The following is a 23,399-nucleotide window of genomic DNA, read 5'->3' as shown; positions in this document are numbered from 1 at the left end:
GGTTTAATTCTCATTCGTATAGTAGAGCTCTTATGGCTTTCTTAAAGGTAAAAAAGTCCTTTGAAGGTGAGGACAAGGGTTTTCCTTACCATACAGTGATTTAGAGCTTGAGGGCTGGCATAATAGCCTTAATATACGACTTAGAAGAAAAAAACGTGCAGCATGGTTACTTTTGACAGACTGTACTTTACATGCACTTTACACGCACGGAAAGTGCACAAGTGCAGTTACGTTGGTCCTAGAAGTCCGATGTATGGGTGATGCCTCGCAGTGCCAGTCGACGGTGGCGACCATGGCGGCCTGTACGCTGGCGCTGTTGAAGGGATTGGCGCTGAACCACGACATGGATCTGACCAACGTCGGCATCCTCTTCGCCGGTGCGCTGGCTGCTGTGAACACCGCCAGCCTGCTTCTCAGTTGGGTGGCGCACGGTTTGTTTGATTCCGGATATGCGAACGCAAAGAAGATGCGAAAGTGCGTAGACACACACGGAGGCTGACAAAAGTCAGATTTACTATTCAATTTTGAAAACTATCGAGCGATGCCTGAAAAAATGTTGCATCGGTAGACGACATCAAAGGTGCAGCAACATCCATCCAGCCATCCAACATCCACCTTTTTTTGGCTGCCGCCGCGGCGGCTCAGCGGTTATGGTGCTCGGCCGCTGACCCAAAAGACGCGGGTTCGATCCCGGCCGCGGCGGCTAGAATTTCTTTGGAGGAGAAATTCTAGAGGCCCATGTAATGTGCGATGTCAGGGCACGTTAAAGAACCCCAGGTGGTCGAAATTTCCGGAGCCTTCCACTACGGCGTCTCTCATAGCCTCAGTCGCTTTGGGACGTTAAACCCCATAAACCAAACCAAACCTTTTTCTGCTAGCCAAAGAGAATGTGATGATCGTAGGCCCGTCACAAATGACGGGGATGCCGGGTAGCTAATCTTCTCGATTTACGTATTGGCACCTATAACATCCTTGGTGAAGTGTATGGTGAACAAGGAAGCGTTCTTGGTGAAGGTGAGCTGTGTTTTTAAGTTTTCTTAACCGGCAATGTGTTTTAAAATATCGAACGTCAAAAATACCCATTTGAAAGCCCGTTGTGGTCGGATTCCTGGATTACAAAATTATCGATTGGCGTCTCTCGCAATTCTTATGCGACCGATACAGGCGAAGGTGGTGTGTTTGATAGTGTACAAGTTAGCTTCGTTTAGGCGACGGTACCACGTATCGTGTAGCGACGCCATTTTGCAATTATCTAATGCGAGAAAACCAACTCAACGGGCATTAAATATGTGTTTTTGAGATGCGATAGTTAGAACCACATCGCCAATTAAGAAAATTTGGAAGGAGTGCTAACTTTCGATGGTGACGGCCATGCCATCAATTTTGCTGTATAACTTTCCCTCCAAAATCAAGAATAAAAAGGATATTTATTTTAACGTGATTATTCGTCTAATTATAAGCCCAATTGAGCTACACCCCCCCGTAAAAAATGCACGGCCCAAGAAGTCTGCTTGTGAGGGCTGCTGCATGCCTCTTTATGCATCCTCAGCGACCGTAGCCTCTCGAAAGAGGAATGGCATCGCGTAATCAATCCTATCAAGCTGTGGACTGCTAGATATGCTAGGAAGCTCCGCTGAACACAGAAGCAAACCGCTTGGGCTGTATACTTTTGACGGGGGCTGTACATTATTTACGCCTTGCTGTAAAATCCACCAGATAGCACCGACTTATCTCTTGCGGCGTTGCAAATGAAAATTCTTAAAGGTTAAAAGGAATAAACCTCCATACACTGAGTTTCGGGCGCAGGTGACCGGGCTAGTTCGTGATTCATGGCTGCGAAAAACGGAAAAAAACGAAACCTTTACGGCAAGAACGGACAAACGGCGCGTTGAGTTTCTCCTTTTCCTGATCCTTGACTTAAAATTTACGGTGTATTTCATTCTTCGCTGCTATTAATGGCGAGGTTTCTCGGAAAGATAAGCTTTCGAGGGGTCCCTTTTTAGCAATACTTGTCTTAATCACGTTGAGTCACCGTCGGCATCAAAGAGAGTGTGCTCACCAGGTGGCTTACGCTTATCACCATTGTGCAACTTTATCGAAGTGTTATCTCGCTCAGCACTTTGAAGCAGTGTCGTCAGGCTGCCTTAGAAGAGGTGCTTTTAGGGGCTATGGTGCACGATTAAACCACTTTTGTCACTTGATTTCCACTCAAAAGTGTTTTTTCTTGGTTGTATAAACGGTAAAAATTAACACTTTCGCGTGAAGGTTGAAGAAATAAGCGTGTGGTTCTCCCAAACATCGCTTAGATCTCTATTTTACTAATGATTCAGTTTCATTTCGCATGAGACCGATCTGAACGTCGTAGTTGCAGTATTGTTTGGCTGCGGTTGACGAGAATTTGGGCAATGCAATGCACGCCACATATGACCTGTAACGTATGCTTGGTGGTGCACATCAGCTGTTATATCGCCATATCAAGCGTGAAATTCTGACCTTGTTTTAAGGGAAATCGTTGCTGTAACGTTCTCTAGGGCTTGATGTTAATGAAAGAATAACTGGACGATAGTGGAGCTACGTTCATCTAGAAGCCTGGTAAATTTACGAGACTGCGGTTTTGTCGCCGTGCATAAGCTGCTGGAGAGGGAAGTTTAGGCGCTCACGGTGCACGGACGCGTCTGTTGCGCAGGCCTGCTGATGTCCTCCGTGGTGGTTCTCACAGCCAAGTACCGCAAGAACCCCGGCCACATAGCGCCGGCCATCGCCGCCTCGTTCGGCGACCTCACCACCCTGCTCCTGCTGTCCTTGTTCGCCTCCTTCCTGATGCGACACCCGTGTACGCCTCAGTTCGTGCGATTCTCTGTGTCAGCGCTTTTCTTTGAGCGAAAAACACCTGCAGCTGCTGCGCGTTCACAGAATCATGCCTAAAAAGAAATTGCTTGCAGTGCACTGCGACCGCATGACGTGAATGAAAACGAGATCCCTGTATCGCCGAGCCGCAGCAGTGGCTCACTGGTTATGGTGCTCGGCTCCTGACTCGAAACATGTGGGGTCGATCCTGGTCGCGATGATCTCATTTCAATGAAGGTGAAATGCGAGAGTACTGTGTACTGTGCCGAGATAAGCGGAGCCTTCCAATGCGGTGTCTCTGACATCCTGAGCCGCTTTGGCACTTCGAGCGCCTTAGATCAAATCCTCCAATGTTATTCTTTTTTTTTGCAAATTTGTGCGTTGTGACTGACGTACCGAGTGGGCTGTTTTGAGTGGATTTCTTAGGAAAGGTAATTCACGTTAGATGAGAAGAGGACGAGCTCCACAGGTCGAGCCAGTCCGCGCGGCACCTCTCGCTGGTCTCGTTACCTTGGAGGTATTGGCGCGAGAATGATGCGAATTAAAGGTCCTGTCACTCTAAAAGCAATTCCAAAGCTTCCAAACTTTTCGCCTACCCTAGGGCTGGTGCATACAGTTATTGCAAGCCTTTCAAATATCAATTAAAAATTTCACTTCCATTTGCGACATACAGTACACTTAAAAAGGGCATTTATTCGTGGATATAACGCTTGAAAACTAGGCAGATAAACGTTCGTAGCCTGAGCACACTGGCTAATTGATATAAAAATGAAAAATTGAGCAAAATATATGCATAGACTTGGCTGGTGCAACCCAGAAGCTAAATCGTTCCATTTTATGAAGCAAGAACTCTCTGAGTAGCCAGATAGATTTTAGCGTTCTGATTAAACGCCACGGTTTGGAATTCAAGCTGAGGCCAGGATTTGATACTGTCTGTGCTTAGAAACGCTCCTATACACATGCATATCGGCTTTATTATCGTAGCTGGAGACATTGTGCTACGTGGTAGTACACTGAAAGTATTAGACATGTGAACCATTTTTATATTTTCTCAACGGAAATATTTTTAGCTTTAGGAAAAGTTATACTTCCTACTTGAAGTTATGTTTACAAAGAAAGAAGGTGGACCTGCTTGCAGTCTGCTAAAAGGCAGAGTAACGTATTCCTTTTTCGCGCTTGACTACAGTGTGACACTGCGGCCTGAGCCTTAATCTCGTGCTTGGGAGATGCGGGATTTGATACCCATCGCCGCCGGGCACCCACCGGCTTCTTTTAGATGCAAGCTTTCTTTTGGCCTGCTTCTTGGCCTCTCTCGGTTGCAATATTTATAAAGGGCCTAGATTCCACCTGAAGTGTTTCAAAGACCTTTTGCCACAGTGGTTTCTGGCCTAGCTGGACTGCGCACCCCACGCTCTTTTAATTTCGGATAAGAACTTCCGAAAATTTCCCTCCTGTATGGCATTTCAGCCCCACAGTTGTATTGCAGCGTACAGCCCTCCTTAACAATAGAAAATTATACGAAATTTCACTCGTCCGTATATTCCTGACAGGCTTTAATTCCATATTCAAATTCGTCCTCACTGCGCATCAGGACCTAAGCGGGCAGTTATTGTGTTCCTGCGCTGTTTCGCCCACCGCCGCATCTAGTAACGTTTATAGTTAGATAGCTCCGCTAAAGTGCCCACCACAATCATCAACATTCAACGATAGGTCATATTTTGAATTACAACTGATGTAAGATGTGCGTGTGGCGGCTGTGTGCGCCAGCCGTGCCAGTTGTGTGGAAGTCAGCGCATCCTATGCTACTTTGTGGTACAGTGTTTCAAAGTAATGATGTAACGTCTTTGTTTTAAAAGATCGGTTAGCTTTTGTCGCGGTACTTTCGTTGTGTCAAGCGTCGTGTTCACGGCGGCGCAACGCAGACCTGACGCCGGCGGTGATCCTGAGCTGCGTAGTGCTGCTGCCGGTGTGGGTTACTCTGGCCAGCCGGAACAGCGTCTCCCGAGAGGTGCTGCGTGTTGGCTGGCTCCCCATCATCGTCGCCCTCACCGTCTCCAGGTACGCGCGGTAACACCGGAGGAAGCGAAAAGGAAGAACAACTGACGATATTGTTACGGTAATACCGTAACATCCCCGTAACAATATGTTTAATCAGATCGGCTGCTCTAGAAGTGTACCCACTCCCCTCTGTAATGCTCCCACCCTTAGAGTATCAATGAATAAATAAATAAAATGTTAGGAACTTTTCTGAACTACAAGAGCTCGTTCGAAACGGGTAAGCGCATGATATCGAGGTAGTGTTGAGAAAATGCTGTTCTATCTGGTTTAGTTGAACATCTACTGGCTCAGTCTAGTCACAGGAAGGTACTATGGAAATAAAACTTTGTTTAATCGTTTTAAAGAGCTCATGCTAGCAAAACAAAGAAGAGGTAACCTTCCGTAGCCGGTACAGAGCTTCCATAAAACACCCAGGCCTCCATCCCTGAAACAATTTTCCGTGTGTATTTAAAATGTGGGCTTGAGGTGGTTCTACCCAACTTTTCGCATAGGGTTCCCGATATTAGTGCCAGCTATTGGCGCCAGATTAGACACTAGCAACAATCGAAGCCGACACCAAACAAGTTACGTGCACATGGGAGGAGACGGAGCGAAGCGCCTATACTGACAAGGAGGCTACATTACCCACTTTGAGCGGATAATGTTTATAATCATCATCATGATCAACCTTAGTACGCCCACCCCAGGGCAAAGGCCTCCCCCATGTCTCTCCACTCTGTCTTTCGCCAGCTGCAGCCACCGAATCCCCGCAGGCTTAATCTCATCCGCCAACCTATATTTTAGCCACCCACTGCTAAACTTGCCTTCTCTTGGAATCCACCGCGTAATCCTTACGGTGCTGAGGTTATCTTCACATTATATACTCTGTCCAAGTCCACTTCTTTCTCTTGATTTCGACCGGGATATTTTTAGCACGCGTTTATTCCCTAACCAAGCCTGCCCTCTTCCCGTCTGATAACGTTACACCTAAAAGTTTTCTTTCCATAACTCGGTGCGTTGTCCTTAACTTAAGCTGAACCCTCTTTGTTACCCTCCACGTTTCTGACCCATTGGTAAGTTCCGGTAAGACATAGCTGTTCAATACTTTTCTCGTGAGGGAAATTGATAAACTGCCATTCATGATCTGAGAAAGCCTGCCGTAAGCGCTGCACTTCATTCTTCTAGTTCCTTCTTTCTCATGATCGGGATCCACCGTCACTACCTGCCCTAAGTAGACGTGTTTCCTTCGCCCTTCCAGCACCTCGTGTAATACTTGGCCACAACTTTCTATGAACAAATCACTTTGCCCTCGGCCTTCAGTCCCCTGCAGCTGCAAAGTAACTGACCAAGGCGGCCATCAGACCTGTAAAGCAGCGCAGGGTGCTAAGAACATGTCTCCAGACAAACCTCCTTTGGAAGCTGAATCCGGAAACATTGAACGGTAGAACCTTATCCGCTGACGCTAGCCTAGCAGTACGGTCCGAAGAACTAGCTGGCTTCAAATGGGATGTCCTATAGGGCTAAGCGAGGATAAGTGGACAAATGAGGGGTGCGCACGAACGGTGATATCGTATATTGGCGTACGCACAAAAACTAAGTGTTGCATTTCTCATCAACCAGGATATGTATGGCAGCATACAGGAGTTCTATAGCGTAAACGAGAAGGTGCCAACTATGGCAATTACGCTTAACATGAGGTAGAACCTGAAAGTGGCGCAGGCCTACGCCTCTTCATCCAGCCATGATGACCAGATCGTTGAAAGCTGTGAAGGCGTGGAATGACCAAGGTAAAACCCCAGTACGCTGGCCTTACTGGCGACTTCAATGCGAAGGCAGGCACGAAGCACACCACAAACCAAGCGGGGGGCAACTATGGCACAGGCTCCCGGACTAGAAGGGGAGTTATTAGTAGACAGAGAGAAATAATTTACGGATCATAAGTACTTTCTTCCGGCAACGACAGAACAGCGAGTGGACGTAGGAGAGCCCCAATGGTGAGACTAAACATGAAATAGACTTCGTACTATGTGCTATGGTTTTGAGGTCAGCGGAAAGGAAAGGTGCGTTGTAGCGATCCCAGAATGGTAAAGTCTCGAATTAGCTTAGATTTTAAAAGGAAATGGAAGATACTAGCGAACTATACGCTAAGGCGAAAGTTGGGCAAGTTGGATGTGGTTCATAACGTTCCAAGTGACTTGTATAAATTGAGTATTTAAGCAATAAACCCCGATCACGAGTCCCGTTTCTCGTGTTTCTTTTGCGCTATTTTTTCATCATAAAATATAAGACTATCAAATAGTTGGTGGTAAGAGAGATAGTAGGGAAATTCAGGATATCGCAACACAACAGATATTGGCCTCTTTCTAAGGAAGACAACACTAATCTTCAAACAACCAACGATAATCTTACGTCAAACAAAAATAGCGCAAGGGCTGAACAGCGACAAGCAAGGATACACACGAGCGCTACTTTTTTTTTCGAAGCCACGAGCCTGTAAATATACACGACGTGGTGATACATTGCGCAGGCGCAGGAGGACAAACAATTTCAATAGTTTCTAAGATAATCTAGTTCCTTTCGAGCCCAACAGACGGTTTCGCGATGCACAAGTCACCTAAGCAATCTATAGCGTCTGCTTCAATGACTTCACGGGTAAATTTGCTAGGTTCTTGGTGATGACGTTGCACGCTTCATAGATAGGTACGAAATATTCACCATTTCTGCTGTGTACAACAAGAAAACCACCTCTTTTTTTCTATTACATTGTAATGATCCTCGACAAGGAGTTCGTTAAGGCACCTTCCACTCTGACATATATAATTCTTTCCGCATGTGAATGCAATACTGTACAAAATTGATTCCATATATTCAATGAACTTGGTTGCATGCTTCGTGGTACACCCACCCTTTCTGGCATAGCCAGGTCTTGTCAACTTGCAGTTTCCGCAGCTTTTCAGAACCTGAAAAAAACAACTTTGCGTTTGACCGTTGTCTAATGATTTTAAAGCGATGGAGCAAGCCGTGAATGTATGGAATAATAGCAACTTTTTGCTTATTTGCTCAAAAAGGAGGTGGAACATCTAGAGGGGAACAGATCTGCCTCAGAAGGATTTGGCAACACTTACAAGGGCATACATAGGAAACCCGGCATGAGTTAGCCTCTGTACTTGTTCAGCAAAACTTGCTGCCATTAGCTAAGAGCAAGACTTCTTTATGACATTAGAGAGGCATAACTTTGCAGTTCCCCTCTTGACAAGTTTGAAGTGCGCATAATCATGTGAGAGCAGTGGGTTGTTGGTGCGTGGCTGATATTTCCAGTAAATCTGGTCGTCCTGGAATAAAAGGTTCATTTAAAGGAACCGGATACTGTCCCCTCATGGCAACTCATGAGTAATGTCTAGAGGCGAGAAGCCTGTGCGTACGAAATTTGGTGTGTTGGTAGCAACTGATTCGGAAGAACCAGAACCGCAGCCAAGGCAGATTAATCGTCAATGCATCTAAAATCCTTTGTTACTCTTAAGTAACAAGGGGGCGGCAAAGCGCTCTCAAGTTCGGTTAAGTATAGATCGCCAAGCAGGGGGCGTTGCAAGGCCCTATACATGTCCACTTTTTCTGCAGATATGGCGACCGCTCCCAATGAATAGAAGTGGACTGGAGATAAAGGTTTAAAAGTTCCAAAAAGCCACTGCTAGACATACCCGATGCATTCTGGACGGGAATGGCTCCAAACTTGTCAATGCAGGTTTGAACACAAGGAAGAAAATTAGCTTGCGACAACGAATAACAGAAATCCTTAATATCTATAGAGAAATTTCTTAAACCGTGGAGAATAGGAGTCTTAAGTTATGACAGCTTGGAGTCCTTAAATAGGAAGGGATCCTCGATTTGCAACAGGCTGAGTTTTTCTTAAAGGAAATGAGCAATACACTTTTGCCAGGTTTCACTTTCAAAGACAATCGCCCTGAAAGGAACGTTCACCTTGTGTGTTTTACCACAGAAGATGCCAAGGTGATCCCGATTGGACAATTCAATGCCCTTTAAAACTTTTTGTAGCTGCAGCCTGTTACAAAGATTAGTTTTACGCTAAGAAATACATAGCTTCAGGTAAGGCTCGAAAGCATTAGCTACTGCTCTCAGTGCTTTCGCATCGAACAGCCCGTGGGAGATGACAGCAAAACCGTCCTCTTTGTCTGCAGGCAGCACACAAAGTTCGTGTTCCTGAAAACCGAAGCAAAGTTTTGTACAGATACCTTCGGAGCTGGGGCTTTTCCATAGATCAAGGTTTCCACACCTTCCGAAACACAGCGTGAGGATTCTTCTGCAGAGGCTCGGTGAGACACCTGTCGTACTCACGGCAGGAGTTCCGACGCAGTCCTGCTCTTGTCTACGGGAAACTTTGGACCCTGTGACAGCACCTGGTGCACGTCCTGCGGTAGGCTCACGCGTTCCAGGAGATGGACGGGGCTCTTGGTAGCCCGACAGATCTGGGGAAACGATCCCGAAGCTGTTTGAGCTGAAGCTGCCAAAGGAACTCTGTAGTGCGATCAGTCAGGGCTGACAGCTCACGAAGCTGCTTCTTTGCTGCATGAGGGACTCCTGCGGTGCTGACCTGTAATTCCAAGAGTCTCCTATGCAGGCGTGCGAGCCGGCAACATTCAGATTTTTTAATCCTCTAAATGCGGGTTCCATGGCCAATAGAAGAAAGGAAGCCTCCAAATAGGGCCCCGAGGCCATCTGGTAGAATCTTGCGGCGTATGCAGAAGGCAAGGGACCTTGCTTTGCAGACTGCACTGGCAATGAAGGAAAGTTTTGCCCTGGGAACACGTAAAACATAAAAGAAAGAGCCGGATGTACCTGAAATGAAATTTATTAAGGTGGCAGTTTGGGCTTTTTGGATACAGATGTCAAACAAAATAGCGCAGCCGCAGAACCGCGAAAAGCAAGGATTCACAACGAGCGATAAATTCCAACCGTTTGTTGTGAACCGCATGGCAGTAAATATGCACGACAAGGCGATAAATTGCGTACGCACAGGAGGACAAACAATTTCAATAGTTTCTCAGATAATCTAGATCCTTTAGAGATTATCCAACAATTGGTTTCGCGCTTTGTTTTCTGCCCTGCGGTTCACAATAAACTGTTGGAAGTTAGCACTGATATGAGTCCTTGCTTGTCCCTCTTCTGCTCCTGCACAATTTTTGTTTGACATGTGTTACCAACAAGCCGAAACTGCCACCTTAATAGATTTAATTTCTTGTACGTGGAGCGCTTTCCTTCATGTTTCACATGATCCTACGGTGACAGTAGCCTTCATTGCCAGTCCAATGTGGAAAGCAAGGTCCCTTGTCTTCTGTTCTGTATGCGCCACAAGATTCTACCAGACGACGTATTAGCCTAGTTTGGAGGCTTCCTGCCTTGTATTGGCCATGGAATCCGCATTTGTAAGATTGAAACGCCTGAATGGCTCCGGCTCGCTCGCCTATATAGGAGACTCCTGGAAGTACAGGTCAGCACCGCCGTGGTCCCTCCTGCCGCCAGGAAGCAGCTTCGTGAGCTGTCAGGCCTGACTGATTGCACAACAGCGTTCCTTTGAAAAACTTCAGCTCAAGCAGCTTCGTGATCTTCTTCCTCAGAAGTGTCCGGCTTCCAAGCGCCCCGTCCATCTTCTGGAACGCGTGAGCCTACCGCAGGACGTGCACCAGGTGCTGTCACAGGGCCCAAGAGTTTGCCGTGGACAAGAACAGGACTGCGCAGGAACTGCGCAGGGCGTTTTTGCTGTCATGTCCCACGGGCTCTTCAATACAAAAGCTCTGGAAGCAGTCGCTAATGCTTTCGAACCTCCCCTGATGGCTGTCTATTTCTAAGCTGAAAACTAAAGCAAAAGAGCTTTTTAACACGCTGTAACTACAAAGAGTATTAAAGGGCATAGAATCGTCCAAACTAGATCACCTTGACATCTTCAGTGCTAAAAGGTACAAGATGGACGCTCCTTTCAGGGCGATGGTCTCTGAGAGTGACACGTGGCAAAAGTGTATAGCTCTTTTCCGTCAAGAAAAGCTGAGCTTGTTGCAAATTGACGATCCTTTCCTAGTTAAGGGCTCCAATGATGCCATAGCTTAAGCAAAGTCTCCTACGCTCCAGGGTTTAAGAGTTTCTCTACACATAGTAAGGATTTCTTTTATTCGTTGTCGCAAACTAATTTGCTTTCTTGTCTTGTAACCTGCATTAACAAGTCTCAACTAATTACCTTCAAGAATGCGTCGGGTACGTCTAGCAGTGGCCTTTTGGAGCATTTCAGTCCTTATCTCCAGACCACCTTTATACATTCGGGCGGGTCGTCATATCTGTGGAAAAAGTGGATATGTGTAGGTATTTCTTTGCCCCCGTGCTTAGCGATCTATACTTAGCCGAACTTGACAGACCGCTTTGCAGCCGACTTGCTTACTTAAAAGTAACAAAAGGTTTTAGATACGTTGACGACTGTTTCATCTTCCTTGACTCTGATTCTGGTTACTTCGAATCACTTGCCACTAACGCACTAAATTTCGTAGGCGCAGGCTTCTCGCATCTAGTCATTACTCATGATTTATCATCAGGGGACAGTATCCGGTTCCTTGATATGAACCTTTTATTCCAGAACGATCAGATTTACTGGAAATATCAGCCACGCGCCAGCAACCCACTGTTCTCATATGATTCTGCGCACTCCAAACTTTTCAAGAGGGGAATTTGAAAGTTATGCCTCTCCAATTGCATAAAAAGGTCGTGCCCTCAGCTAATGGCCGCAAGTTTTGGTGAACATGTACAGAGGCTAACTGACGCCGTGTTTCCTATGCATGTCCTTGCAAATATTTCCGAAATCCTTCTGAAGCAGATCTGTTCTCCTCTAGGTGTCTCATCTCCTCTTTCAACAAATTAGCGAAACGTTGCTATTATTACAGACATTCACGGCTGTCCCATCGCTTGAAAAAGATTGGACAACGGGCCAAGGTCAAAGTCCTTTTTTTCAGTTCTTGTAAAGCTGCGGAAACTCCGCAAGCTGACAAGACCTGGCACTGCGAAAAAGGGTGGTTGTACCACGAAGCATGTAACCAAGTTCGTTGAATGCATGGAATATGATGTGTACAGCATTCCATTGACATGCGGAAAGAAATACATAGGTCAGAATGGAAGGTGGTCGAACGAACGCCTTCGCGAGCATCGTTGCAATGTAAAAGAAAAAAGAAGTGGTTTTCTTGATGTACCCGGCAGAAACACCCAAGATTGTGTACCTCTCTATGAAGCATGCAACGTCATCACCAAGAGCCCTAGCAAACTTAACTTACCCGTGAAATCATTGAAGCAGAAGCCATAGATATCAAAGGTGACTTGAGCATCGCGAACCCGTCGGTTGGACTATCTCGAAAGGGACTGCATTATCTAAGGAACTATTGAAATTGTTTGTCCTCCTGCGCCTGCGCAATGTAGCGCCACTTCGTGTATATTTAACGCCCTGCGGCTCACAATAAACTGTTGGAAGTTTGCGCTCGTGTGTGTCCTTGTTGGTCCCTGTTCTGCTCCTGGGCTATTTTTGTTTGACATGTGTTACCAACAAGCCCAAACTGGCACCTCAATAGAGGAGCTCACTGCAATTACTACGGAGTGCGCAGTACAGGTAGGCGGTAGGATGGTTCGATAGGATACAGGCAAGCAATCCCAGAAGACGAATTACCTGATCAAGAAATGCCAAAGCATACAAGTGCCTAACCTTGCACACAGTAAAATATGGTTGTGCTTTTAAAGTTAATGAATAAGCGCAAGGTAGCCGACGTAAGGAAGTTCAATAAGTAGATAATCGAGCATCCTCAAAGGAATACAGGCAGCCTAAAATCAGCGAAGAGGAAAAAAAGCATAGGTAAAAACCTGATGTAACAGGCGAAGAAGGTAATGCCATTCTCAATACTTAAAGTAGCTGCAGAGTTCTACGCAAATCTATAAACTACCTAGTGTAATCAGAATGTTAATGAGATGGTTAGTAGAGCACAGGAATGGGACACCCTGCCTGTAACGAAGGAGGAAAGAAAGCACCAGAAGCAATTCAAAGGGATAAAGCACTTGGAGAGGGTCGGGTAACAGCAGATCTGTTCAAGAATGTAGGGGAGATTGTGCTGGAAAAACTATCCACCCTGTATACGCAATGTCTTTTGACCCTGAGTGAACCTGAAAGCTTGTATGAACGCTAACATTGTTTTAACTTATAAGGAGACGTCAAGTACCTGAAAAATTGCTTACCGTAAGCCCACATTCTGTTGCCTACAAGGAAAATTCATCACAAGAGCTCTCTACGCACCCCACTCCTTGGCCGATCCCCCTGTGTGGGCATGCGCCATTGTACGAGGTTAAGAACACCTGTAAGATATTTACTAAGGTATAGGCTAATAGAATCAGCACAGCCTTAGACTTCATTCAACGAAATCAATAGTCAGGCTTTCGTAGCGTACAATTGAAAATAGACGATATTCAAACTACCACTCAAGAGACAAAGAAATGCGCAGAATACAGCCAATCCGAATTTCCTTGATTACAACGAAGCATTCGACTCAGCGGAAGCCCCAGCAGTCACAGGCCTTGTGAAATCACTGTAAAACAGTCTTATGTGAAAATACTGGATGGCATCTATAACGATGGCTTTGTAATCAGAGTCCTCCATAAAGTCAGCAAGAAAATTCCAATAAGCAAGGCTGTTAGCCAGGCAGGCACGATCTCGCAATTTCTCTTCAACGCGTGCTTACGGGAGTTGTTCCGATGCCGTGATATCGAACAATTATGGATAAGAGTTAATTGAGAATATCCAAGTAATTTTCCATTCACTGATCACATTGCCCTGCTAAATCACGCAGGAGATACACTGCAAAGAATGAGTTACAGAGTCATTCATAATTAAAACTGCGCGAACAGAAACAAGGACACGAGCAAGAAAACAGACAACACACACAAGCGCAGACACGGGACTTGCACTTGGAGGCAGCAATGAGGGATGCACAGAAGGTTGCTGCTTTGTCATTGGGCATGTTACATAAAACAGAGCCCAGGGTAATTAATTTAATTATGAATGATTCAAACCAACTAGCCCGCCAGAAGATACTTGAGTTACAGAGGCACAGCTGTAAAGTAGTAGCGTGCGGCAGCCGAGCGGCCGCAGCAGAGAACCAGCGAAGACCGGTGCAGGACAAGGAATCCGTGTTTATTTGTCTGACGCTTCTTTTATACACAGCGGTTGCTTATCTGCTGCTGCTATCAGTGCGCGTCATGGCAAAGTGACGCGTCATGCACTTGACGCTATCACATTCCTTCCCTCCAAGATCTTCGCCTCCACTCATTAGCTGCAGTGGCGGAAATCGTGGGAGGTATATCGGTCTGGTGGTTTCCGGGAGCGCTGGCTTCTGCGCAGTGTTGTTGGTGGAGAGTCGGAAGGCGCTTCAGCTTGCGCCTCAGGATGTGCATTGTGAGCAGCTGGCAGCTGCAATTCTTGCCCGTCTTGTGGTGGCGGGGTCGGGGTTGGTGCATCATCGCGAATAGGGGGTACTGCCGCGTCCGCGTCATGCTGCGCCTCTTGTAGTGGGGAGGGGAGCGTCTCCTGATGACGCTCAAAGTCGTCGGTGTCCGGTCGTCTCGGGGCTTCCGCCCCGGTGTCCAGTCCTGCATACTGGAAAGAGCTGCGCGATCGCAAATGATCAACATGAACGTGTCGAACTGTGTTCTGAGTCTCTACGAGATAGGTCACAGGGCTGACTAGCCGCACTACACGCCCTTCCGTCCATGACACCTTCTCTTGCCGGACAGTCTTCACGTACACCCAGTCTCCTTCCTTAAATGAACGGAAAGTTGATCTCCGGTGGTCATGCTGCTGTTTTAGCCCTTCTTGCCTACTCTGCATGTCATCCCGAAATGATGGCCTTAGTAATGACAGTTTAGTGCGTGGTGTTCGTTTCAGAAACAGTTCAGCCGGACACTTGCCTGTTGCCGTGTTAAGGGTTGTCCTATACGCCAGCTGGAAGTCGTCCAGTCTCTCCCGTATCGATCTGTTGTTACCTCTCTTGTTGTCGTGCAGAAGCTGCTTACGAAGACTCCTTTTTACAGTTTGCACCGACCTTTCGGCAGCCCCGTTGGACTGCGGATGGTATGGCGGGCTGTACGTGCGTCGGATGCCACAGGCATCGAGGAAGTCCTGGAACTGCTGCGCTGAAAACTGGGGGCCGTTATCAGAAACCAGTTGTTCAGGGTATCCGTAAGCAGAAAACAGACTCCGCAAGCGCTCGATAGTCTTCGCGGCTGTAGTAGAGCGCATAGGAAACATTTCGATCCACTTTGAAAACGAGTCCACGCACAAAAGAAATGTCGTTTTATCAAAGTCAAAAAAGTCCACATGCACGCGCTGCCAGCAGCGGGCGGGAAACGGCCATGGCTCGAGCGGAGAACGGGGAGCGCTATTTTGCATTTGTTGGCAAATGCTACACGTTTTTACCGCTGTAGTGTGCCAAGTGTGACAGGTTCCGCTACCACCATGCGCCGACACTGCGCTGCGCCTGACGACGACGAAGTTCCCCCGCTCTCTTCTCTCTTGCTGCTGGCTACGCCCGTCTACGCTGCCAGACCCTGCACAGCAGTTCGGTCTCTTGAGGACGCCTAATAAACGCACCCCTACAATTGGTGCAGGTGCTGGGTTCGTCCCCTACCAACCTGGAACTCCGGAGCCGTACGCTGCCGCCTGTGTCAACCATGCCAAATGAGACTGCCCCAACACCGGCGGCCAGTTCAACCACCGTCATTTGTTCTGGCGCCATCCGGCAGCGTGACCCTGCCCTCTTCAGTGGCACTGCCGACCAAGATGTTGACGACTGGTTGTCATCGTATGAGCGAGTGAGCAGCTACAACAAATGGGATGACACTATCAAGCTGAGTAACGTCCTCTTTTATCTCACAGACGTGGCGAACCTCTGGTTTCGAAACCATAAGGCGGACCTACCCACTTGGCCCGTATTTAAGAAGAGTTTTGCGGAAGTATTCGGCCGCCCTGCGGTGCGCAAGCTCCGTGCCGAACAGCGCTTACGGGACCGCGCTCAACACACCGACGAGACCTTCACAAGTTACATTGAGGACATCGTTGACCTCTGCAAACGTGTCAACGCCGCCATGCCAGAAGCGGACAAGATCCACCACATCCTCAAAGGCATCGCTGACGACGCATTTCAGATGCTCCTCGCGAAAAATCCTACCACCGTCAGTGAGGTTATTAAGCTTTGCCAGAGCTACGACGAGCTCCGCAAGCAGCGCGCTTCCACACGGCGTGCCGGTGTCTGCGACGAGGCCCTCTCTACACTGGCCCTGGGCGGTACTTCTCCTGAGGACTTTGTAGGGGTGCGTTTATTAGGCGTCCTCAAGAGACCGAACCGCTGTGCAGGGTCTGGCAGCGTAGACGGGCGTAGCCAGCACCAAGAGAGAAGAGAGCGGGGGAACTTCGCCGTCGTCAGGCGCAGCGCAGTGTCGGCGCATGGTGGTAGCGGAACCTGTCACACTTGGCACACTACACCGCGTTTTCGATCTCTGCGTCTAGCCCTGGCCACCAGAGCAAGCTACGTGCGAGCATCTTCATGCGTGAAGCACCGGGGTGTTCCGTGTGCAACAGACTCAACACTGCATTTCTCATCTTTGTTGGCACAACAACACGACTGCCCCATGTGACGCATCCCGCTTCCAGCGACAGCTCCGCACGTCTGTTATAGTACGGTACAAGTTGAGCATCTCTGATTTGTGCTGGCCATCCTTCAAGCGTATATCTAGACTTTGCTGAGAATGCCGTCATACTTGCTAGCTTTGGCAACGTCTTTAGCCGTCAGTGGCTTAGTTTAAAAAACAGCAAGCGTATGTGTCTCATCAACGCTGTTTTCGGTTGCAACAGGCAGTCTGGACAGCGCGTCCGCCACTTCCATTTGAGATCCTTTCCGATATCTCAAGTCGTAGCGATAAGAAGCCAGGATTAACGCCCACCGTTGCATTCGAGCAGCCGCCAAAGATGGGACCTGCTTCCGTGGCCCTAAGATGCCTAGTAATGGTTGATGATCCGTGAACAACGTGAATGCCCTGCCATATAGGTAACGATGAAACTTCTTGAGAGCAAAGATTATTGCCAGCGCTTCTCGCTCGATCTGGGCATAGCCACGCTCAGCTTGCGATAACGTCCTGGAAGCAAAAGCGACATGCTTTTCTTGCCCACTGGGAAGTATGTGAAAAAGAACCGCGCCGAGCCCATACTGCGACGCATCACAGCTTAGAGCCAAGGGTTGCTTCGGATTGTAGTAAGCAAGTACCGGACTGGTCGTGAGCAAGTTCTTTGTTTTTCGAAACGCGCGAGAACCTTCGCTTGTCCATTTCCAACGCGTGCCCTTCTTCAGGAGCTCGTAGAGCGGCGCAGCCACAGTCGCCAAGTTAGACAGGAACTTGGAGTAGAATGTTACCATTCCCAGGAAAGACTTCAGTTCAGTACCATTTATAGGCTCCGGTGCACGCTCTATTGCCCTTGTTTTCGATCCCAGTGGCTTTATTCCATCCGCTGAAATTATGTGGCCCAGATAGCGGACTTCACTGCAAAAGAGCTTGCATTTTTCCATGCGCAGCGTCACATTGTGCTCCTGCAAACTTCTTCCAGCCTTTTCCGACATTCATTCTCACTTGAACCTCCAATGATGACATCATCAATATAACACCCTACTTCAGGGATACCCTTAAGAAGCCCGTCCATGAGCGACTGGAATATGGCAGGAGCACTGGCAATGCCGTAAGGGAGCCCCTGGTACTGGTAAAGGCCTTGGTGGGTGTTTATAGTTAAAATCGCCTTTGCATCTTCGGCAACTTCTACTTGCTGGTAAGCGGCAGCAAGGTCTAGGACGCAGAATACTTTTGAGCCTGCGAATGTTGTGAACAAATCTTCTGGCAAGGGAAGAGGGTAGTGCTCAGTCAGCAGCACAGGGTTCACCGTGACCTTGTAGTCACCGCACAACCGCACTTTTGCTCCTCCGTCTTTCGGTACCACTACCAGCGGAGTCGCCCAATCGCTTCTGGTGACCCTTTTCAGTACCCCCGCCCGTTCCAAGGCGTCTAGCTGTTCGGACACAGCTTGCTTCAATGCAAAAGGCACGGGACGGGCCTTGCAAAATACTGGCTTGCTGTCTGGCTTCAAGAGGACCTGTGCTTTGTAGCCCGTTGTCAGCCCCATCTGCGGCGAAAACAAAGCCTGAAACTTCTTAAGTTCCTCCACGGCGTCTTCTTGCTGTATAGCATTAACTTCCTGCCAGTTTAATTTCAGCTTCCTCAGCCAGTTGCGGCCGAGCAGACACGGCAACACTTTCCCACCGTCATCTACTATCAGAACAGGTAGAACGTCAGTTTGATTAGCGTGCTCAACACGCACATCAGCCGACCCTACGACCGGCACTAGTTCTCCTGTGTACGTTCGTAAAGGAACCGTAGCCGTCGTTACTGTTAGATGGGGAAACTTACGAAGAAAAACTGACTTCGGCATGACGGTGACGGACGCCCCTGTGTCTATTTGCATCCTTAAGGCCTGTCCTTCCACCAGAACTGTGACATAGTATGCAGACTTATTTGTTGTCATACTAATATTTCTTGCTCTTCGTCAGACTCATCGGCCGAGCTATCGATTGCATTCAGCGCGTTCGGTTTGCCTGTGCGCTGCCTGCACTTCGATTTCAAGTGACCTTGCTCTCCGCAGTTATGACACTTGTACTTACGATATCGGCAATTATTGGCGGCATGGCGTTTACCGCAACGGAAACACTCTACGGGCTCAGTCTTGCTTCGATAATTGTCCTTAGCACGGTAGCCTTGACTCAGAACATCAACTTCTAGTCCTGAGCGCCTTTGTGGTATACTTTTCAGCTCTTCTAGCTTTACTTCTTGAGTCTGGGTGGCGGCTAGTTCACGATTTAACGCAATTTTGCACGCCTCTTCGAACGTCAGCTTTTCAGCGGCAAACAGCTCACGCTGAGTGTCGACGCAGCGTAGCCCGGCGACTAGCCTGTCTCTAAGCGCTTCGTCGAGAAATTTGCCAAACTCGCAAGTTCTGGCCAGGTGCTTCAGCTGCACAATGAATTCGGCTACAGTCTCTTGCTCAAGTTGCAATCTTCGGTTAAATCGGCACCTTTCCGCAATCACGGCCTTTCGGGGACTGTAGTGTGTTTTCAGCAGCGCCGTGACCTCGTCATACGTTTTGCTGGCAGGGGAATTCGGAACTAGCAGGTTCTTCAATACTTCATACACTCGAGGTCCTACTACAGTCAGGAATACGGCTGGCTTCTTGCCTTCAGCCACATCATTTGCCAAGACGTAAAGCTCAAATCTTTCCAAGTAGGACTCGAAGCTGTCGCTCCTTTCGTCAAAAGTATCAATTTTTCCCACCTTCGCCATTGCAGCATCCGCCAGGCAGTACTCTTCAGCAGCAACCGACGAAAGCAGCCAGCCGCCTCGATCCCATCCTCGTCGCCAGTGTAATGTAGTAGCGTGCGGCAGCCGAGCGGCCGCAGCAGAGAACCAGCGAAGACCGGTGCAGGACAACGAATCCGCGTTTATTTGTCTGACGCTTCTTTTATACGCAGCGGTTGCTTATCCACTGCTGCTATCAGTGCGCGTCATGGCAAAGTGACGCGTCATGCACTTGACGCTATCACACAGCTAAACTGGGAGCCTAAAATTAGCATGCAGAAAACCAAAGCAATGTTCAACAGTGTTGCAAGGGAAGAACGATGTAGCGATGTGCAGGAAGTTGTAACATACGTTTATTTAGGGCAGGCAGTGGCCGCTGATCTGGGTCATGAGAAGGAAATTACTAAGACAATAAGAATGGGCCAGGGCTCACATGGTAGGTTCTCTCCTATCATGAATTTCAGTTTACCAATATCCCTCAAGACAAGTGATGCATCTGTATCTTACTGGTACTCACCTATGAAGCAGACGCGTGGAGGCTTACGAAAAGGGTTCAAGACAACGCACCAATCTGAGGAAAGAAAAGTTACAGGTTAAGAGACAGAAAGCGCACCGTGAGGGTGAAGCAACAAACGCAGGTTAATGAGTTCCTAGTCGAAATAAACAGCAAGACATAGGCTTGGGCAGGGTATGTAATGCAAAGGAAAGATAACCGCCGGTTCTTGACGGTAACGCATGGGATTTCATAAGTAGGCATGCGAAGCAGGCTCGGCAGAAAGTTAGGTGGGTGGATGAGGCTAATACGTTTACTGGTATGTGATGGCCGTGAACTGGCAAATGACAAGGGTTATTTGAACAGACATTGGAGACGTCTTTGCCCTGCAGTGCGCGTAATCAGACTGATCATGATGAGTTCGTAGAGCAGCGGGGAATAGTTTTTGAATTTAGGAATGGGCAGTTCAGGCTAACGTGAGCCTGCAGTTTCTGCGAGAAGGTTCACATCGGCTCCACGAACTTGGAGTTAAGGAGGAAGGAATATCCCTTCCTCTATAACTAGGACGGGCAAGAAATCATCCAGAAGAACTGGTTACTAGTGAAAAGGCAGAAGCGTCTCGCTTAAGAAGTTTGTAACCGACGCCACGACAAAGAGCCATGTTCCTAAAAATGAGCGCGCGTTTCTCGTTCCAGCTTCGGCGGATACATCCTGGACTATGCAGTGGATAAATTTCCTCCAATCGCCTTGCACCTCTCCTCTGTCAACGGTGAGATAATATGCCACACCCGATGACATATTGCTCGTGGGTGCGTTTGTAACGTGGCTGGCAGTCCAAGTAGAATACTCCTGGAGCGGACATATGTGTTTAATGGGCCGCTGTGCTTTTGCGACCATGAAATGCGCTTCAGAGATCCTTAAATATGCTGCTTTGCTTCAAAGCTGTTCAGGCCATTAGAGGCGAAGGGAGTTAGCGGGAGTATGGTGCAGAACAAAATGAACACATCACGTACTCCAGAGCTGCGATCGAATACAGCCAGAGAATGGCAGCTCCAATACTGGCCCTATTTTGCAGAAGGCGCCCATAGCCAATTTTCACGATTACAGTATCTCTGCTGTTACTTCGATTTTTTTTCGCGAACGATACTGAACGCATACGTCTAGGCGCCGGCAGGTGCATTTCACTGCGAGATATTGCAACATTGTTGAGAAACCAAGTTTTTTGCTGTTGAGGAAAATCTAGAACAGGAGGCTTGTCTGTGGTGTGCGCTGACAGTGTCCAAACTTTTATGCAATACTTTTCCTTACTCTATGCTGTGCTGTGGCTAAGGAAACTTCTCTGAGGTGGCAGCATGTGGAAAAGCAGCTTTTTTTAGTTACGCTCTATATTTGGCTAATAGATGAGAACCGAATGCGGTTTCACCCATCGGCGTAAATATCATTCTATACAGCTGACCACCTTTATTTGTGCGGAGCGAAGTTTGGAAGGAATCTAGCTTATCTTTTTTTTGAGACAGACCAAAGCAGCGCCTTTGCTTTTATGTGACGAATTATTATTGCTTCAGATGAGCCCTATTTTTGATGTGGCGATTCAATTGTTCCTCTGCCATTGGTCCCTGCTCTGGTGTATAGACTGCATGGGATGACGTCACGCTCGTCGTGGCAGAAACACACCCATGACGCCGTTAGTAAAATTGCGGCACACGCGTATGCTACTTTGGAGGCCGGCCGCCAACGTGCTTAACACCCGTGATGACCTTAATCTGCGCTGCGTCAGTCCCGGAAAAGAAACTCTGCGATGGTTGCGTAATAAATAGACGAAGCATGGTCCCTATGAGTAAGCCGGACTGGCTGTGAGTGCAGTTGTCCGACTAGCCGCGGTGCCACTTACTGAACGGCCGTGCTTCTGATTAGGCTGTTGCTTTCCAATGTCGGGTTGCGCTCATCGTACCTGATGGCACAGCGTTACAAAATACAGATTCTGCTGCAAGATTTTTGCGTGGATGGCCTTCCCAACTAGTCGGCTTCAGCTCGCGCGACAAACCAGCTCGGCGAGTCTCGTCATAGAGCCAGCGCGCCGGCCAGTTGGGCACGCCTAAGCGAACTGGTTGGCGAAATCAACGACAGCAGAATCATGACGCTTTTAGTTACTTTAAATGTACCCAAATGGCGGCCACTGAGCGAACGCCCACATCTGTTGTGCGGATTGCCTTTCGGCGAGGTGAGCGAGAGCCTACCCCTTAAAGCATTAACTGAAAGAGGGCAGTTTTTGCAAAGAAGTGCAAGAGCCCAGCAATTATAGAGGTCTTAATTTGGATTAGAACGGCGCCTGCTTCTAAATCCTACTTGTAACCGCTGCAGGCGTGGCAGTTTTGGCATTATAGTTGACCCGTTTAGGTCACGCATGCCGGCCGAACGCCATACAGTTACAGATGCAGCCGTAAAAGCAGGCCGACCTACGTTCGAATAAATCAAGTGGAGGATTCATGGACATCAATTTTCATTGTGGGGGAAGCGTAGAATATTGTAAAGCACCGTTATAGCCATATTGAAGATGGTCTGGGCGTCCGCTTCGGCTGCGGGAGATGGTTGGTTCGAAACCCACCGCCGGACACCCACCGGTAAAAATGGGTACCAGCCACCCCCGGCCCGGCGCCCGGCTCTTCAGGGGTGTGCGCTTGGAGGAAGCTCCGTAAACCCCGCTGCGCCCCTTCGGGGGCAACCTAGTTTCGAGCACTCAGCCTGCAAAGGTGGTTCGTGTTTCACTGCGAAGTAAGGAGTTCCGACTCAAAACTCGTACGCTCTAACCAGCGTGTCTCAAGACAAACACTGTAAGCGATCCTTCGTTTCGAAGAGAAAACTTCAGAGTATCACAGCTGACTAGAAATGCCGGTTTTTCCGGCTGTCTGACTTGGCTGTCTGACTTCCGGCTGTCTGACTTCATTTTGCCGGTTCATAGCAAGACGTTTTTTTTTAGTTTGTAAATCGCTCCCATCGAGCAACAAATCAGCAGGACCGGATGAAATACCAAATGCTTTTCTAAAGCATTACGCAGAACAGATATCGGCATTTCTGACTAACCTTTTCTAGTTTTCCCTAGATTCAGGTGAAATACGAAAAACTATGGCGCACGGCACGTGTTGTCCCAGTTTTAAAAAAAAGATGAACCGTTATCTGTCGCGAATTATCGACCAATCTCGATCACGAGTACGTGCTGTAAAATGCTGAAACACATTGTAGCATCATATATTCTGCAACACTTAGAAGGAAACAAGGTATTATCTGAATTTCAACATGGTTTTCAAAAAGGGCTATCAACTGTCACACAACTGCTATCGACTGTGCATGAACAGGGATGTGTGTTAGACGCGAACGGTCAACTCGGTGTGTAGTTTCTAACTGTTGTTTAAACTGGAATGTATTGGTATTCCTCAAAGTATTGTCCCCTGGATGAAGGCCTACGTTAGTGATACGAAAGAATACGTCATCATCAGGAACTGTTCGTCTCGGATGTTAGATGTTACTTCTGGTGTGCCTCAGGGAA

The 23,399-nt window shown here is 47.9% G+C and overlaps 1 protein-coding gene across 1 annotated transcript in view; it reads left to right on the top strand.

The window, feature by feature from the left end:
- The window catches only part of LOC149325434 (solute carrier family 41 member 3-like), a 68,644-nt gene that overhangs the window by 9,133 nt on the left and 36,112 nt on the right, over positions 1–23,399 (top strand). Inside the window, exons 4-7 of the mRNA XM_089564283.1 lie at positions 272–416; positions 2,687–2,833; positions 4,770–4,905; positions 20,551–20,624. Coding sequence (XP_089420409.1) covers positions 272–416; positions 2,687–2,833; positions 4,770–4,905; positions 20,551–20,624 — 502 coding nt within the window. The remainder of the gene's footprint in view (positions 1–271; positions 417–2,686; positions 2,834–4,769; positions 4,906–20,550; positions 20,625–23,399) is intronic.

This window comes from Amblyomma mixtum, chromosome 10 (genome assembly GCF_055824585.1).
Source record: "Amblyomma mixtum isolate Tamu chromosome 10, ASM5582458v1, whole genome shotgun sequence".
Lineage (NCBI taxonomy): Eukaryota > Metazoa > Arthropoda > Arachnida > Ixodida > Ixodidae > Amblyomma > Amblyomma mixtum.
Note: the sequence above shows the minus strand (reverse complement) of the source record. Positions and strands in the feature narration are given on the sequence as shown.